At 47.2% G+C, this 18,088-nt stretch overlaps 1 protein-coding gene across 6 annotated transcripts in view; it reads left to right on the top strand.

The window, feature by feature from the left end:
- Nucleotides 1-206: 206 nt before the first annotated feature.
- RNFT2 (ring finger protein, transmembrane 2) overlaps nucleotides 207-18,088 on the top strand; it is a 122,672-nt gene continuing 104,790 nt past the window's right edge. For 2 of the 6 annotated variants that reach the window (XM_058424773.1, XM_032168581.2), the window contains exons 1-5: nucleotides 207-272; nucleotides 2,262-2,438; nucleotides 2,953-3,011; nucleotides 11,276-11,742; nucleotides 15,332-15,408. In XM_058424773.1, coding sequence (XP_058280756.1) covers nucleotides 2,415-2,438; nucleotides 2,953-3,011; nucleotides 11,276-11,742; nucleotides 15,332-15,408 — 627 coding nt within the window. In that variant the 5' untranslated portion in view covers nucleotides 207-272; nucleotides 2,262-2,414. The other 4 variants (XM_032168579.3, XM_058424777.1, XM_058424774.1 and 1 more) reach the window with 3 other exon arrangements.

Genomic DNA, 18,088 nt, shown 5'->3' with positions numbered 1-18,088 from the left:
GACAAGGGCTAGTCGCGCAAGATCTCCTCACCATTGGGCTCTACGGAGCGGCGGCCTCCTATTGGTTAAATGCCGGGAAAGGGGGCGGGCAATGGCGTGAGTGCGGCGGGCGTAGCTGTGCCTGAGTTCTACAGCCGGACCCGGCGACGCGGAGAAACCACCCAATAGGAGGCCGGAAGCATCGGAAGTCACATGCTGCCCAGGCTGCGCGGGTGATTGGCTTGGACCTGGACCTGAATGATGCGGCTGTGATTGCTGAATTGTCTGGGCAGGTAAAAAGAGAACGCGATTTTTTTTTTCTTTTCTCCCAACATGGTCTGTGTAGTCTCCTGCCCTTGCAGTCCCAGAGCGTTTTGCGCTGTGTGTTGGTTGCAGAGATGAAAAGCGCTCGCGACGTTGTGCCTGAAGTGCACCTGCCGGCTTCCAGTCCAAGTGATGCAGGCGATGCTCCGCTGAGTGCATTTCGATGCAGTCCTGTAACGGGCCCCGGGGACGCAACTTGAACCATCGCAAGCATCGAAAAGTCTCAGTGCGGTCCTTCAAAGGGACATAGTGGGATGTACGGAGCAGAGGGTTGAAAGGCGTTTCATTCATTCAGATGCATCCCGCGTGCAAAAATTTATTCCAGAATTATGTACGGCCTACTTCCAACAAAGAATCCGAAGCCTCTTCCAATACAAGCATCCGAAAGTAGAGTTTTGAGCATTCGATTTAGGAGGCGGTGTTAAATGTGTGGATGAGAACTTTGGAATATGAATTTTATTTTCCCCCAAGGATTTGCAATGTGGGATGATGGAGGGAGGGGCGAGAGGGGGGATTAAGTGGAGATTGTAAATTCTTGAAAAATATTTATATAATGACCTTTTCTTTATATATGAAGATGCTGCTGCTAACCGGTTTGTTACCAAATTTTTCAAAAGAGAAAGGAGGCTTCACTGGCGGGTCGTTTCTAATCAGTGGCCCTAGTGACACCATTGCTGCCCACTCAAGAAGCCTGGTCAGGATTAGGAAGTCATCCAACAGCCAATAGTAGTGCCCTGAACTGATAGTCAGACACCATCTTGACTGATATAGACACCCTATATCCACAATATTGGCTCTGCCTCCAGAGACAAGAAGATATTCACAGAGGCTAAACCTATTCATGGGAAGTAGATGGCCCTTATTGCCTTGCTAGGGTGAAAGTTGGGACAGGGAGCAAGGGATCTACAAAAGGGGAACTGGGACGCCCATAGATGTTTTATTCATTGAGTAAATACTTGTTGAGCGCTACTCTGTGCCAGACAGTGTCCTGGATGCTGAGGCAGAGGGGTGAACCAAGTAGACAGGATCCCTACTTTCAGGAATGGCATTTATATTCTAGTGGGGGGACAAATCATAAATAAATAAGGAAACATGAACAAATAATTGCTATGAATAATATAAAACAGGGCAATATTATGGGGAGTCAGGAGAATGAGAAGAGAAGGCCTCTGGGAAGAGGTGACATTTGCCCTGCGGGACCAAGCCCTGCAACATTTAGAGAAGAAAGTATTCCAAGGGGAGGGCAAAGCAAATGCAAAGGCCCTGAGGCAGGGACACGCTGACACATTAGAGGAACAGAAGGGCCACTGTGGGTGGACAGGAGTGGGAAAAGGGAGAATGGGAGGAAATGCAGTTGGAAACAGATGATGCTACATCAGGAAGAACCCGTAGGCTATGGACAGAGTTCGGGTTTGATTCTGATTGCACTGGGCAGCCGTTGGAGGGTTTAAAACATATTTTCTGGCTTCCCCAATCAGGACTCTTAGTTTGACAATAGGATGAAATACAGTACATTAAGAATTTCAAAGAGGGCCGGGCATGGTGGCTTATGCCTGTAATCCCAGCACTTTTGGAGGCCAAGGCAGGCGGATCACTTGAGGTCAGAAGTTTGAGACCAGCCTGGCCAATATGGTGAAACCCCATCTCTACTAAAAATACAAAAACTAGGTGGGCGTGGTGTCACATGCCTGTAAGCCTGTAATTTCAGCCACTCAGGAGGCTGAGGCAGGAGAATCGCTTGAACCTGGGAGGCAGAGGTTGCAGTGAGCCAAGATCGCACCACTCCGTCTTAAAAAAAAAAAAAAAAAAGGAGTTTCAAGGGGGGATCACTGAGAGGCTACCCAGAGATACTGAGCAGATGGAATCATCTGCTTATAGCTAGCAAGAATGTCCTAAGGCTTCTTAGCAGATTCAAGGTATCGCAGGGACTGCTCATCCAAGTGTTCTGTTCCATCCAGGTTTGGAGTCTCTGGCGAGCTCCCCTGACTGTGCATCCCTCTGGAGACAAAGAGGAGGGGGAGGCCTGTCCTCTCTGGGATCCAGTGATCACATCCCCCTGAGGAGTCCCGAATGCCTACCTCCAGCGTCGTCAACATGGAGTTCTGAAGTCCATGTGGCTCTTCACAGTGAATCAGGTGACACGTCTCCAAGAGAATTTGCATCTCTATTACTACTTGATTAAATGTGAGAGCTGGAAGGAAGTTTTGGTTTGACCACTCCACCCCACCCATGTAACACATGGGGAATCTGAAGCCACAGACAGGTTGCTGATTTGTCTAGGGTCACAGCAGGTTAGCGGCAGCATCAACCCAGAATCCATGTCTCCTGTCAGTCCGCTGCCCACTTCACTTCATCCAGCACCTCTTGGCTGCACAGTTTACTGCGTTATCCTCTCACTTGAGGACTTCCTCCACCTCTGAGTCTCATCGTCCTCCTCTGTGAAATGGGGTGATAGCTTTCCTCATGGGATAGAATGTCACATTGAGGATGGAATGGCATGAAAGATTGAAACACACTTTGGAAAATGCCAGAGAGCACTAGGGGTCTAAGATACGACTAGTGCAGGTTTGCAGTTTACAATTACCTTGGCAATCTGACAGGCAGTGGGAGTGTTGGGAGACTCTGGCTCACCCATGTGTTGGGTTTTAGGTGTTAAGGAAGATGCAGAGACGCCACAGCAGCAACACGGATAACATTCCACCTGAAAGGTAGGCATCCCTGCTTCTGTTCCATCTGAGGGCTCTGGGCTTCGGGTGGTGAGGGGCAACCTGAAACTGGATTGAACAATGCCTCCCACTCAGCGTTAGTTGTTAGAATCACAGTGATGACCTCATACTAAATATTCAATGCATAATAGCCTGCTCTTTCTTTTATGCTAAATTTCAAAGTCTTGTGTGATAGGTGAGCCACCTGACTCATTGTATCAATGAATGTACCTGTGGAATTTTGATTTGTAGAGATGTCTTAGTCCGTACAGGCTGCTATCACAAAAATATCAAAGAATGGGTGGTTTAAACAACAAATGTTTATCTCTCACAGTGCTGGAGGCTAGGAAGTCCAAGATGAAAGCTCCAGCATATTCAGTGTCTGCAAAAGGCCCACTTTCTGGTTCACTGATGGCCATTCTCTTGCTATGTCCTAATGTGGTGAAGGGAAAGGGATCTGTCTGGGTCTCCTTTTTAAGGGCACTAATCCCATTCATGAAGAGCCCATCTCATCACCTAATCATTCCCAAAGGCCCACCTTCTAGTACTATCACATTACAGGTTAGGTTTCTTTGTTGAGAGAGGGTCTTGCTCTGTTACCCAGGCTGGAGTGCAGTGGTGATCATGGCTCACTATAGCCTCTAAATCCTAGGTTCATGTTGGTGGGCTCTGGGGTATCAAGGTGGTCTTTTTTTTTTTCTTTTTTTTTTTTTTGAGATAGGATCTCCCTCTGTTGCCTAGGCTAGAATGCAGTGGCATGATCTCGGCTCACTGCAGCCTCAACCTCTTAGGCCCAAGCGATCCTCCTACCTCTCAGCCTTCCGAGTAGCTGGGACTAAAGGCATGCACCACCATGCCCGGCTAATTTTTGTCTTTGTCGAGACAGGGTTTTGTTACGTTTCCCAGGCTGGTCTCAAACTCCCGGGCTCAAGCGATCTGCCCGCCTTGGCAGCCCAAGCTCCTGCTTGCTGGGATTATAAGCGTGAGCCACCACGCCCAGCCTCAAGGTGCTCTTTAGTTTGGTGTCTGGCCCTGGATGATTTAGGACAGGAGAAATATTGGCTGCGTGTGTAAAACTTAGATGAAAGAAGGGCCATGCAATGACTCACTCCTGTAATCCTAACACTTTGGGAGACCAAGGTGGGAGGATAACCTGAGTCCAGGAGTTGGAGACCAGCCTAGGTGACGTGGGGAGATCCTGTCTCTACAAAAAAACTTTAAAACTAGCCGGGTATGGTGGTGCATACATATAGTCTCAGCACTTTGGGAAGCCAAGGTGAGAGGATTGCTTGAGCCCAGAAGTTTGAGATCAGCCTGGGCAAAATAGGGAGACCCTATCTCTACAAAAAAATAAAAACTTACCTAGCATGGTGGCATACATCTGTGGTCCTAGTTATTCAGGAGGCAGAGGTGGGAGGATTGCTTGAGTCCAGGAGGTGGAGGTTGCAGTGAGCTATGATTGCACCACTGCATTCCAGCCTGGGCAACAGAGTGAGACCCGGTGTCAAAAAAACAAAAACAAAAAAAAGGTTAAATGAAGCAGTGGTTGGGGTTGTGGGCTCTGGATCACAAGGACATGTAAATAACTTTGGCCATTAGTTTGCCCCTGTGATTAATAGATACCAGGTAGAATCTTGAAAAATAAATAAATAAATAAAACAGTTAAAAAACACTCATGAGCTAGATTTTTTTTTTCACTTTTTTTTTTTTTTTTTTGAGATGGAGTCTTGCTCTGTCACTGAGGCTGGAGTGCAGTAGCACAATCTCAGCTCACTACAACTTCTGCCTCCCGGGTTCAAGCTACTCTCATGCCTCAGCCTCCCGAGTAGTTGGGACCATAGGCCCGCGCCACCACGTTTGGCTAATTTTTTTGTATTTTAGTAGAGATGGGGTTTCACTATGTTGGCTAAGCTGATCTCGAACTCCTTAGCTTGGGCAGTCTGCCCACCTCAGCTTCCCAAAGGGCTGGGATTACAGGCATGAGCCACTGTACCCAGCCTAGAATTTATATCTATTGAAACCCAAGAGGGAACACACCTGGGGGCCTGTTCTCAGGTTGGGACAGCCTCCAGCCCCAGAAGCCCCGTGCTAGCACATACATCCAAGGGGTGGGCAGCTAAGCCTTCCCTTCCTCACATCCCATTCCCCCTGTGACTCTGGGGTTGGCTACAGAATCACAAATGGTATCCCCCAGTCCCAGCACTGGGACTGAGTTTTGTATGGTGCCTGCCTATTCTGTAGGGAAGAACACGGGGCTCAGCCAAACCCCAGCTCAGCCACTTCCCACCTGTGGTGACTTTGGTACATGACTTCACCCCTAGGTCTCAGCTTCTCCATCCAAAAATGGCAGGTAACAGAACTCAAGAGTTGCTTATGGGCCGGGCATGGTGGCTTATGCCTATAATCCCAGCACTTTGGGAGGCTAAGGCAGGCTGATCACCTGAGATTAGGAGTTTGAGACCAGCCTGGCCAACATGGTGAAACCCCGTCTCTACTAAAAATACAAAAATTACCCGGTGTGGTGGCAGATGCCTGTAGTCCCAGCTACCCAGGAGGCTGAGGAAGGAGAACCACTTGAACCTTGGAGGTGGAGGCTGCAACGAGCAGAGAGCATGCCACTGCACTCTAGCCTGGGTGACAGAGTGAGACTCCATCTCAAAAAAAAAAAAAAAGAGTTGTTTATGGATGAAGGAGTGAGTGTGAAGATACAGAAACAGCATCCAGCTTGTAATAAGCCTGCCTGTTGGAACCTTTTCCGCCTCTAAAGACAACATTGTCATCTGCTCTCAAGTGAACCATGAGATCTCTTGGGGGCAGAGACCACAGCAGGAAACGCAAACCATGTATTGAGTGCTTATGCTGTGCCAACCGCCACATTAGCCCAGTGAGAGCACCCATTTTACAAATGCAGAAGCTGAGGTTCAGAGAGGGGAAGGAAATTACCTAAAGTCACACAGCCAGGCATTAGCAGGGCTGAGATTTGGGCCCCCATCCATGTGTCCCCCAGCACCTGTGCTTTGAGATAGCACATTTTGGCTGCCTACTGTCTGAGCAGAACCACTTCTCCTCCTGGGTTGCCTCAAGCTCTGGCACTTAAGTGGTTAAGTTGGAAGCACAGCCTCTGTCCCTCTAAGGAATATTCTTTCCCAGTCAGGCTGAAATCTCGGCTGGATGCAGCGGAGAGGCCCGGGGAAGGGAGGCCAGCTATAAAAAGCCCCTTGGTGGGTTGAGTCTTCCCTGGTTGTACTGGAGGCCCCTGAGCCCAGTGAACTCAGAGTGCTGGAAAGCTCAGGGGGGACGGGATGGCTTTCTAGGGCCCCTTGGGTGGCCACGGAGAGAGAGTGGCCTCCTCATGGGCCAACATGGGTACCTGCCAGGACTCTTGCTTTCTGAGCTGAGCCCTTTGAAGTGCAGAAAAAGCACAAGGCCCCTTGAGGATCATAGCCATGGTGTTTGCTGTTGTTGTCATTATTAATATTATCATTATTACTATCCAGAGCCCAATGGAGAAGGAGCGCATATTTCCTGGGCTTTTGGAGCCAGCAGGGATGGGGCTTGGTGAGGGAGGGAATCCAGTCATGAGTTTCCTCCATTGCACCAGATTTTTTTTTTTTTTTTGAGATAGAGTCTCACTGTGTTGCCCAGGCTGGAGTGCAGTGGCACAATCTCAGCTCACTGCAACCTCTGCCTCCCAGGTTCAAGCGATTCTCCTGCCGTAGCCTCCTGAGTAGCTAGGATTACAGGCGTGCACTACCATGCCCGGCTAATTTTTGTATTTTTAGTAGAGAGGGGTTTTTGCCATATTGGCCAGACTAGTCTCAAACTCCTGGCCTCAAGTGATTCACCCACCTCAGCCTCCTGAAGTGCTGGGATTACAGGTGTGCGCCACCACACCCAGCCTGCTTCGAACTCCTGACCTCAAGTGATCTGCCCACCTTGGCCTCCCAGAATGCTGGGATTACAGGCATGAGCCACCGCACCTGGCCTCACCAGGTTTTCAGTAACATACCTGCAGGCCCAGTTCGTGCAGCCAGGGAAACCACCGTGTCCCCCTGCTGTGTGTCACAGGTGTTCTGCAAGATGTTAAATGGTTTTTCATGGATAGAAAGAATTCTGTGGTCAAATAAGTTTGGGGATCACTGGGCTTAAGCAAAGTCCATTTTTTCACTTGCAGGCCTTCTCAGAGCGTTTAGTATGCCTGTTCATGCATTCTTTCAAACACTTTTTATTGAGCATGTTCCGAGTGCCAGGTGCATTGTGCAGGGTGGTAAAGACACAGTGAGGAGCAAGGCTGTGGTCTTTGACCTTGTGGAGTGGAGCTCTGTCCAAAGCTATGGTTTGCAGCACTGACCACACATTAGAATCACTGTAGTGGGGGGCGGTGGGGAATGGTGGCATGCTTGTAATCCCAGCACTTTGGGAGGCCAAGGCGGGTGGATCACTTGATCTCAGGAGTTCGAGACCAGCCTGGCCAACATGGTGAAAACCCATCTCTACAGAAAATACAAAAATTAGCCAAGCGTAGTGGCGCACAGCTGTAATCCCAACTACTCGGGAGGCTGAGGCAGGAGAATCACTTGAGCCCGGGAGGCAGAGGTTGCAGTGAGCCAAGATCACGCCACCGCACTCTAGCCTGGGTGACAGAGGGAGACCCTGCTCAAAAAAAAACAAGAATCACTGAGGGGACTCTGACTAACTTCAGATGCTGGAGCCCACCCACAAAGATTTTGATTCAATTGGTCTCCAGTGGGGTCGGGGCACCTGTCTTTTTCAAAAGTTCCCCCAAGTGATTATAATATATGGCCAGGGTTGAGAGCCACAGGTCTCAAGGGAAAGATGAGGAATAAAATGACAACTGTGATCAATCCTATACAGGTGACATGAGGGTGCAGTGAGAACAAGGAGCAGGGGACTGTCATTGTCTGGGAAAGAGTGAAGCTTCAATCCAGGAAGGGAGATTTTAGCTGAAATCTGACAGATGAGCATGCGTTACCTAGTTGGGATGGGGTATGGGTAGGGGAGACATCCCGGTGAAGGTGACAGCCTGTAGTAGAAAGCCCTTGAACGATGAGAAAGGGGCACATGATAAGATTGGAGTTTGGGGCCAAATAATCCAGGGCGCCTGGGAACTTCATCTCTCTGAGCCTCAGTTTCTTTGTCAGTAAGGAACATGATATTTGGGAATGATATTTGTACCTATCTAGAGGGTTCCTCTGAGACCATGGGAAGGAACACAGAATGGGAAGCCCTGGGAGGGCTTTTAGTGGGATCGTGAAATAATCAAATACAGTCGGCCCTCCATATTCATGGGGGAATTGTTTCCAAGACCCCATGGATACGAGAATATGCAGCTGCTCAAGTCCCTTGTATAAAATGGCTAGGACGGTAGGCCCTTTGTATCTGTGGGTTTTGGTCCACGACCCAAGGTTGGTTGAATCCTTAAATATGGATACTGGACTGTACGTGTTTTATTATTATTTATTTATTTATTTACTTATTTATTGAGAAAGCATCTCGCTGTGTCACCCAGGCTGGAGTGCAGTGGCATGACCTTAACTCACTGCAACCTCCACCTCCTGGGCTCAAGCCTCCCCTCAGCCTCCCCACTAGCTGGGACTACAGGTGCGTGCCACCATGACTGACTAATTGTTTAATTTTTTGTAGAGAGAGGTTCTTGCTATGTTGCCCAGGCTAGTCTTGAACTCCTGGGCTCAAGGGATCTGCCCACCTTGGCCTCCCAAAGTGCTGGGATTATAGGCGTGAGCCACCATGGTCGGTCTTTTATACATTTTAAGACATATTTCCTGGAGCCAATTGCAGTGGCACACGCCTATAATCCCAGCTACTCAGGAGGCTGAGGTGGGAGGATCACTTGAGCCCAGGAGTTTGAGGCTCTAGGGAGCTATGATCACACTACTCCAGGCTGGGCAACAGAGTGAGACCCCCATCTCACTCTGTGGATAACGGTCTCATATAATAGATGATATGAGATCAAGTGTGAAAACAGTGGAAAATTTCCACCAAAGCCTCCCTCCTGCTGCCATTTTGGACTGAATGACATCTGGCATACATTTATTAAGCACCTACTGTGTGCCCTGGGTTGTGCGGTCCAGAGGATGAATGAAGCCCAGCCCATTTTCAGTAAGCTCATGGTACATCTGGAGTCTCTTAGTGGTCTGTGGAGGTGCCTGCAGGGTGAGAGAAGGAGGGAGTGGCTCTTTGTCCTCCTGCTCCCTAACACATGCACGTCGAGCACATCGGCTCCGCTTGCATCTGTGGTGTGGACTGAGTTTGCAATGCAGTGATTCCACTTGAAAAGAGGATGAACCCTCGGCTGGGCACGGTGGCTCATGCCTGTAATCCCAGCACTTTGGGAGGTCGAGGTGGGCAGATCACCTGAGGTCAGGAGTTCAATACCAGCCCGGCCAACGTGGTGAAACCCCATCTTTCTAACAATACAAAAATTAGCCACGCATGATGGCAGGTGCCTGTAGTCCCAGCTACTCGGGAGGCTGAGGCAGGAGAATCGCTTTAACCTGGGAGGCGGAGGTTGCAGTGAGCTGAGATGGCGCCACTGCACTCCAGCCTGGGTGACAGAGCGAGGCTCTGTCTCAAAAGAAAAAAAAAAGAAAGAAAAGAGGATGAACCCAAGAATAGAAAGATGGTATCCAGAACTTGGTGTTCATAGGAAACTGCACCCAATTCTGGGCTCTCCATTCCTGCAGGCCTAACTCCGGGCTCTCTGCTCCGCCAGCAGTGGCTCTGCAAGAGCCACAGAATCCTTTGCCTGATTCCAACCCAAGAGGCCTTTGCTTGGAACTAGAGAAAGCAATTTGGCCCTGCAGGTCTTCCATAGGTACTAGAGATAACAGTTCCCACGTATTGAGAACCTATTATTGCAAAACGTATTTTAAATTTAACACCCCCATCCCCAGGAATTCTATTCAGGAATAAAGGCCCATTTTTCAGGTGAGAAAGCTGAGTGCAGAGGTACAAGGCCCCTAGAACAGGTGGAGCTGGAGTTTGAATGTGGGCCTCCTAGCTAAGTCTTCTTCGCATTACTCTCTGCTGCCCACCCAATGTCAGCTGTGACCAAGGCTGGCCCCTCTGGGGAATTGGGGGCCATTGAACTTGAAGACTGCAGAGCCAGGGGTCTTTGGAATCCCGAGGTAATTCTAGAATCATAGAATTCTGTGCTCCCTTTTCAAGGAAGTGTGCCAGTTACTAAACTGGGCTCTAGAGAGAGTCAGCCTGGGTTCGAATCTCCCCTGCTGCATCCCTTACCAGCTCTGTGACTCCGGACAAGTTACTTTCTCTCTCTGAACCTCCATTTCTTTATCTGTAAAGCGAGAATATCAGTAGGACCTAATTCCAGGGTTGATGGGAGGATTTAGTAAGTTAATCAATGCAAAACACTCAGAAGACTATCTGACATGTAGTAGGTTTCAATAAAGGTTATGACCTATTGTTATTAATATTATTATATTAGTTCCCAGGACTGCCGTAACAAAGTACCACACCCCGGGGGGCTTAAACAACAGAAATTTCTTTTAACAAATTCTGGAGGCTGCCAGGCTGAGATCAGGGTATCAGCAGGGTTGGCTCCTTCTGAGGCCTCTCTCCTTGGCTTGTGGACAGCTGTTTTCTCCCTGGGTCTTTACATGGTCTACCCTCTGTACCTGTCTGTGTCCTAATCTCTTCCTCTTTTTTTTTTTTTTTTTTCCCCTTTTGAGACAGTCTCTCTGTCGCCTAGGCTGGAGTGCCGTGGTGAGATCTTGGCTCACTGCAGCCTCAACCTGCTGGGCTCAAGTGATCCTCCCACCTCAGCCTCCTGAGTAGCTAGGACTACAGGCGTGTGCCACCCTGCCTGGCTAATTTAGCCCTATTTCTTGTAAAGATGGGGTCTTCTATGTTGCCCAGGCTGGTTTTGAACAACTGGGCTCAAGTGATCTTCCCACCTCTGACTCCCAAAGTGCAGGGATTACAGGCATGAGCCACTGCATCAGCCCTAACCTCTTCTTATAGGGACCGCAGTCACACTGGTTTGGGACCCACTCCAATGACCATTTAACTTCATTGCCTCATACAGACCCTATCTTTAAACAGGGTCACATTCTGAGGTCCTGGGAGGAAGGACTTCATGTGAATTTGAGGGGGACACAGCTCAACCCATAACATCATTGATATTATTGGTCCCCATACTCCTCTGGAGTAAGGTCTTTTCCATCTGCCTGACTTCCTGGGCTTTCTCTCCCCTTGGCACCCAGAAACCGCAGCCAGGCGCTCAGCTCCGAGGCGAGTGTGGATGAAGGTGGCGTCTTTGAGAGTCTGAAGGCAGAGGCGGCCTCCCCACCAGCGCTCTTCCCGGGCTTATCAGGCAGCCTCCCCACCAGCTCATTCCCCTCCAGCCTGGTGCTGGGCTCCTCGGCTGGCGGCGGAGACGTGTTCATCCAGATGCCCACGTCCAGGGAGGAAGGAGGGGGCCGGGGCGAGGGGGGCGCCTATCACCACCGCCAGCCCCACCACCACTTCCACCATGGCAGCCACCGCGGGGGCTCCCTGCTGCAGCACGTGGGTGGGGACCACCGGGGGCACTCGGAGGAGGGAGGCGACGAGCAGCCTGGGACGCCCGCCCCCGCCCTGTCTGAGCTGAAGGCTGTGATCTGCTGGCTCCAGAAAGGACTCCCCTTCATCCTGATCCTCCTGGCCAAACTGTGCTTCCAGCATAAGCTCGGTGAGTTCTGCTGGCATGGGTGTCCTAGCTATGGGCTTCACACGCAGGCTGCCTGCAGCTGGTGGGACGGGGGCTCCTCCTCTGAAGCCCAGGGAGAGGCAGCAGAGACCAACATGGGCTTCAGGGTGTGGGATTCTGAGTCAGACCTGGGTTCAAATCCTGGCCGACTAGCTGTGTGACTTCAGGCAAGTCACTTGGCTTCGCTGAGCCTCAGTTTCCTCATCTGTCTATTGGGGGTTATGATAGAAACTTCCTCGCTGGTTGGCTGGTGTAAAGGAGTGCTGTGTAATAACTCAGACTGCTGGAGTCTGCACCCTAGCTCTGTCCCCTCCTAGTTGTGTGATGCTAGGTGCATTATTTGACCTCTCTGTGCCTCAGTTTCCTCAACTATAAAGTGGGGGTATGATTTTATATTCTTCATGGGATCACAGTGATGTTAGAGTTAATATGTGTAAAGCACATTATTGTTTTTACTATATATGTGTGTGTGTGTGTATATAATATATATTTTTTTCTTTTTCTTTTTTTTTTTTTTTTGAGAGAGGGTCTTGCTCTTTCACCCAGGCTGGAGTGCAGTGGTGCAGGTCTCAGCTCACTGCAACCTTCGCTTACTGCAACTTTTGCCTCCCAGGTTGGCGATCCTCCCACCTCAGCCTCGTGAGTAGCTGGGACTAGAGGCGTGTGCCACCACACCCGGCTAAATTTTAAACTTTTTCATAGAGTTGAAGTCTCACTGTATTACCCAGGCTGGTCTCAAATCCCTGGGCTCAAGCAATCCTCCCACCTAAACCTCCCAAATGCTGGGATTACAGGTATAAGCCACTGCCCCGGCCTACTATATTTGTTATCAACACACATTGAAATATTTAACATAGAGCCTGGCACACAGCAAGCGATGAATAAATACTACCTATTGTTATTATTAGGAAATAAGATAATGATTCATAAATTGCTCAGCCTCCTGACACATACTCAACAGTCAATAATTGGCCTCTAGTATACTGTTTTTCGTTTGTTTGTTTTGACATGGAGTTTTGCTCTTGTTGCCCAGGCTGGAGAGCAATGGCATGACCTCTGCTCACTGCAACCTCCACCTCCTGGGTTCAAGCAATTCTCCTGCCTCAGCCTCTCAAGTGGCTGGGATTACAGGCAACTGCCACCACGCCCAGCTAATTTTTGTATTTTTTAGTAGGGACGGGGTTTCACCATGTTGGCCAGGTCTCAAACTCCTGACCTCAGGTGTTCCATCTGCCTCAGCCTCCCAAAGTGCTGGGATTACAGGCGTGAGCTACCGTGCCTGGCCTAGTGTACTGTTATTGTTATTATTAATCTTACTTACCGTTTTTTTGTTTGTTTGTTTTTGTTTTTGTTTTTGAGGTGGAGTCTCACTCTGTCACCAGGCTGGAGTGCAGTGGCGCGATCTCAGCTCACTGCAAACCTCTACCCCCCGAGTTCAAGCGATTCCCAGCCCTAACCTCAAGTGATCCACCTGCCTTGGCCTCCCAAAGTGCTGGGATTACAGGCATGAGCCACCATGCCCGGCTTACTTATTAGATCATGGTGTTGCTGTGCCCTGGCGGGCTTATAGGCTGTTGTTTTAGTACTGCAGTAGGAGTGATGGTAAGAATTATCTTGTGGCCTACTACTTTCCATGAGAAAATATCGGTCAGGTGTGGTGGCTTATGCCTATAATCCCAACACTTTGCGAGGCCAAGGCAGGAGGATTGCTTGAGGCTGGGAGTTCGAGATCAGCCTGGGAAACATAGTGAGACCCTATCTCTACTAAAAAAAAAAAAAAGAGAGAGAGACAGAAAGAGAGAGAGAAAGCCTCGAGAGGAGATGAGACCATTCTTTATTTCTTATTTTCTTCTTTCTAATGAGTGCCAGCTCGCTCAGATTCCTCCACCTTCCTTGCTGGGGTGCTGCCCTATCAGCCCCACCCTTTCTATTCCTAGAAGTGAAAGCTGGCGTCTTCCCTATTACCCTGAATTCTGGCATCACAGCTAAGTTTTGTTTTGTGGGTATGGTCATTTTATTTTTCACTTGGCAGGTTTTTTTTGTTTTGTTTTTCAATCTAGAGTACCAAAAAGGATTACGGGGCTACTCATTCTTGTTTTATGTGCTTATAGTGAAGAAATACAGCTTCCACAAAGTAGATCTGGAAAAATGTCTGGAGTACACATACCTATTAAAAGAGTAAGTGACACCAGGCACAGTGGCTCACGCCTGTAATCCTGGCACTTTGGGAGGCCAAAGTGGGTGGATCACTTGAGGTCAGGAATTGGAGACCAGCCTGGCCAACATGGTGAAACCCCATCTCTACTAATAATTCAAAAATTAGCCAGGTGTGGTGGCACACACCTGTAGTCCCAGCTACTCGGGAGGCTGAGGCACAAGAATCACTTAAACCCAGGAGGTGGAGGTTGCAGTGAGCTGAGATCGCACCACTGCACTCCAGCCTGGGTGACAGAGTGAGATAGTGTCTCAATAAATAAATAAATAAATAAGTAGTAAGTGCATTAGGTGAAAGAGGAATCCTGTCTACAAATAACAGAAAGTAGGACTCGAAAATCATTATTCGGGGAGAATTCCAAGATTGTAGCTTGGCAAACAGTGGCAATGAAATGACTGGTGGAAGAAAATTCAATTCCATTCTGCCATCTGCCTGGGTTATGTTTGTTAGCTGGGATTTTTTTTTCTCATTGAACATTAAACTTGAATTCCTTATGGCGTTGTAAGTTTTTTCTTTTTCTTTCTTTCTTTTTTTTTTTGTTGAGACAGAGTCTTGTTCTGTTGCCCAGGCTGGAGTGCAGTGGTGTGATCTCAACTCACCACAGCCTCCCCATCCTGGGTTCAAGCAATTCTTGTGCCTCAGCCTCCTGGGTAGCTGTGACTACAGAAACATGCCACCATGTCTGGCTAATTTTTGTATTTTTACTAGAGATGTGATTTCACCATATTGGCCAGGCTGGTCTCAAACTCCTGGCCTCAAGTGATCTGCCCACCTCGGCCTCCCAAAGTGCTGGGATTACAAGTGTGAGCCACTGCATCCAGTGGTGAGTTTTTTCAATGTATGCTTTTATCACAAATTCTATCTGATTCTATCAATCAGATTCTTTTTAAAAGTGGAAATAATAAGAGGCATCATTTACTAACTGCTAGGGATTATGATCTAGAAGCTTTATCCCTCTATGAGATGTAAGTAATGTTATTGTTCTGTCCATTTTACAGATGAGGAAACTGGGGCTTAGAGAGGTGCAGTGACTTGCCCAAGCTCAAACAGAGAGGAAGTGGCAGAGCTGGGAATTGAACCCAGCCCTTACCAGACTGCACAGCCCATCCCCTGATCCAGTGCTATAAAGTATCCCCACAGGGACCTAAATCCTGTCCCTAAGTTAGAATGGCTTGGAATTCCCAGAGATTTAGATGGCAGCCCAAATCCCCCAGAAGTGGAATTTTTTTTATTTTTCTCTCTCTTCTGTCAACTCTGAGGGGACCAGGGATGTGTCTTTTCCCCCATGTTGCTCAGCACCTGGGCTAGGCCTGATGAGTCTAAGTGGGTGACATCAGGCCCTTCTCTGTCCCACAGGCATCGCTGTGTGCATCGGGATGGCCAGCACCTTCGCCTATGCCAACTCTACGCTCCGAGAACAGGTCTCTCTGAAGGTGGGTCACTTTCCGACCTAGTCTTCTGTGGCTGCTGCAACAAATAGCCACAAGCCAGATGCAGTCTTCCTCCCAAGTCTCCAAAGTTCATTGTATCATTCTTATGCCTTTGCGTCCTCATAACTTAGCTCCCACATATCAGCGAGAACATACAATGTTTGGTTTTCCATTCCTGAGTTACATCACTTAGAATAATAGTTTCCAATCTCATCCAGGTCACTGCAAATGCTGTTAATTCATTCCTTTTTATGGCTGTGTAGTATTCCACTATATATATATATATATATATACACACCACAATTCCACCATGTATATATGCCACAATTTCTTTATACACCCCTTTATTGGTGGGCATTTGGGTTGGTTCCACAATTTTGCAATTGTGAATTGCACTGCTATAAACTTGCGTGTGCAAGTATCTTTTTTGAATAATGACTTCTTTTCCTCTGGGTAGATACCCAGTAGTGGGATTGCTGGATCAAATGGTAGTTCTACTTTTAGTTCTTTAAAGAATCTCCACATGGTTTTCCATAGCGGTTGTACTAGTTTACATTCCCACCAGCAGTGTAGAAGTGTTCCCTGTCCACCGCATTCACGCTAGCATCTATTGTTTTTTGATTTTTTGATTATGGCCATTCTTGCAGGAGTGAGGTGGTATCACGTTGTGGTTTTGATCTGCATTTCCCTGATCATTAGCAATGTTAAGCATTTTTTCATGTTTGTTGGCCATTTGTATATCTTCTTTTGAAAATTGTCTATTCATGTCCTTAGCCCACTTTTCGATGGGATTGTTTGTTTTTTTCTTACTGATTTGTTTGAGTTTGTTGTAGATTCTGGATATTAGTCCTTTGTCAGATGTACAGATTGTGAAGATTTTCTCCCACTCTGTGGGTTGTCTGTTTACTCTGCTGACTGTTCCTTTTGCCGTGCAAAAGCTCTTTAGTTTAATTAGGTCCCAACTATTTATCTTTGTTTTTATTGCATTTCCTTTTGGGTTCTTGGTCATGAAATCCTTGCCTAAGCCAATGTCTAGAAGGGTTTTTCCAGTGTTGTCTTCTAAAATTTTTATAGTTTCAGGTCCTAGGTTTAAATCCTTAATCCATCTTGAGTTGATTTTTGTATAAGGTGAGAGATGAGAATCCAGTTTCATTCTCCTACATGTGGCTAGCCAATTTTCCTAGCACCATTTGTTGAAAAGGGTGTCCTTTCCCCACTTTATGTTTTTGTTATGTTCAGTTAGCTGTAAGTATTTTGGTTTATTTCTGGGTTCTCTATTCTGTTCCATTGGTCTATGTCCCTTTTTTTTTTTTAATAGCCCAGAGGTCTTTTATTTTTTTTTTTAACACCTATTATGCTATGAATTCACAGGGAATAGGTTCCAGCAGCTCAGGCTCCTTCCCATTGGTTCTCACAAAGTGTGCTTCTCTGGATGGAGCAGGCTGGTGCTTTAGTTGAACCCAGGTATCTTTCTCTTTGGCTTCTTTCTTTTTCTGATCATTTTCCTTCATGCGTTTCAGGAAGCTATCTCGGCTCTTAGAGCGCTTAATGTGCTGAATATGCACATTAATTCTCTTGGCAAGAATTTTGCCCTTAACTTGTTTGTTTACAACAATGCCAATAGCATGCTGGGTAACATTGTAGACTCTTCCAGTCTTGCCGTGGTAACACTTGTGGGGCACTCCTTTTTGAACAGTACCCATTCCCTTGATGTCTACAATATCACCTTTCTTATACATTCACATATACATGGCCAAAGGAACAATTCTATGTTTTCTAAAAGGCCTAGAGAACATATATCGGGTGCCTCTCCTCTTTCCCTTTGTGTTTGTCATTTTGGCGAATTACTGGAGGATGGCGGTTCCGGCTGAAAGGAAAAGATATGTCCCTATTTTTGTACCAGTACCACGCTGTTTTGGTGACTATGGCCTTATAGTATAGGTTGAAATCAGGTAGCGTGATGCCTCCAGATTTTTCTTTTTGCTTAGTCTTGCTTCAGTTATGTGGGCTCTTTTTTGGTTCCATATGAATTTTAGAATTCTTTTTTTCTAATTCTGTGAAGAATGATGGTGGTATTTTGATGAGGATTGCATTGAATTTGTAGATTGCTTTTGGCAGTATGGTCATTTTCACAGTATTGATTCTACCCATTCATGAGCATGGGATGTGTTTCCATTTGTTCGTGTCATCTATGATTTCTTTCAGCAACGTTTTGTAGTTGTCCTTGTAGAGGTTTTTCGACTCCTTGGTTAGGTATATTCCTAAGTTTGTTTTTTTTTTTTTTTTTTTTTTTTTGCAGCTATTGTTTTTTGTGTTGAGTTCTTGATTTGATTCTCCACTTGGTTGCTGTTGGTGTATAAAAGAGCTACTGATTTGTGTACATTAATCTTGTATCTGGAAAGTTTGTTTTATGTTGGCTGTGTGTTTATCATAGATGGCTTTTATTACACTAAGGTATGTCCCTTGTATGCCATTTTGCTGAGAGTTTTAATAATAAAGGGATGCTGGATTTTGTCAAATGCTTTTTCTGCATCTATTGAAATGATCATGTGATTTTTGTTTTTAATTCCGTTTATGTGGTGTATCACATTTATTGACTTGGGCATGTTAAACCATCCTTGCATCCCTGGTATGAAACCCACTTGATCATCGTGGATTATCTTTTTGGTAATTTGTTGGATTC

Source organism: Hylobates moloch, unplaced genomic scaffold, assembly GCF_009828535.3.
Source record: "Hylobates moloch isolate HMO894 unplaced genomic scaffold, HMol_V3 SCAFFOLD_12, whole genome shotgun sequence".
Taxonomy (NCBI): domain Eukaryota; kingdom Metazoa; phylum Chordata; class Mammalia; order Primates; family Hylobatidae; genus Hylobates; species Hylobates moloch.
The sequence above is the reverse complement of the archived record's forward strand: the minus strand, read 5'-3'. Positions and strand labels throughout refer to the sequence as shown.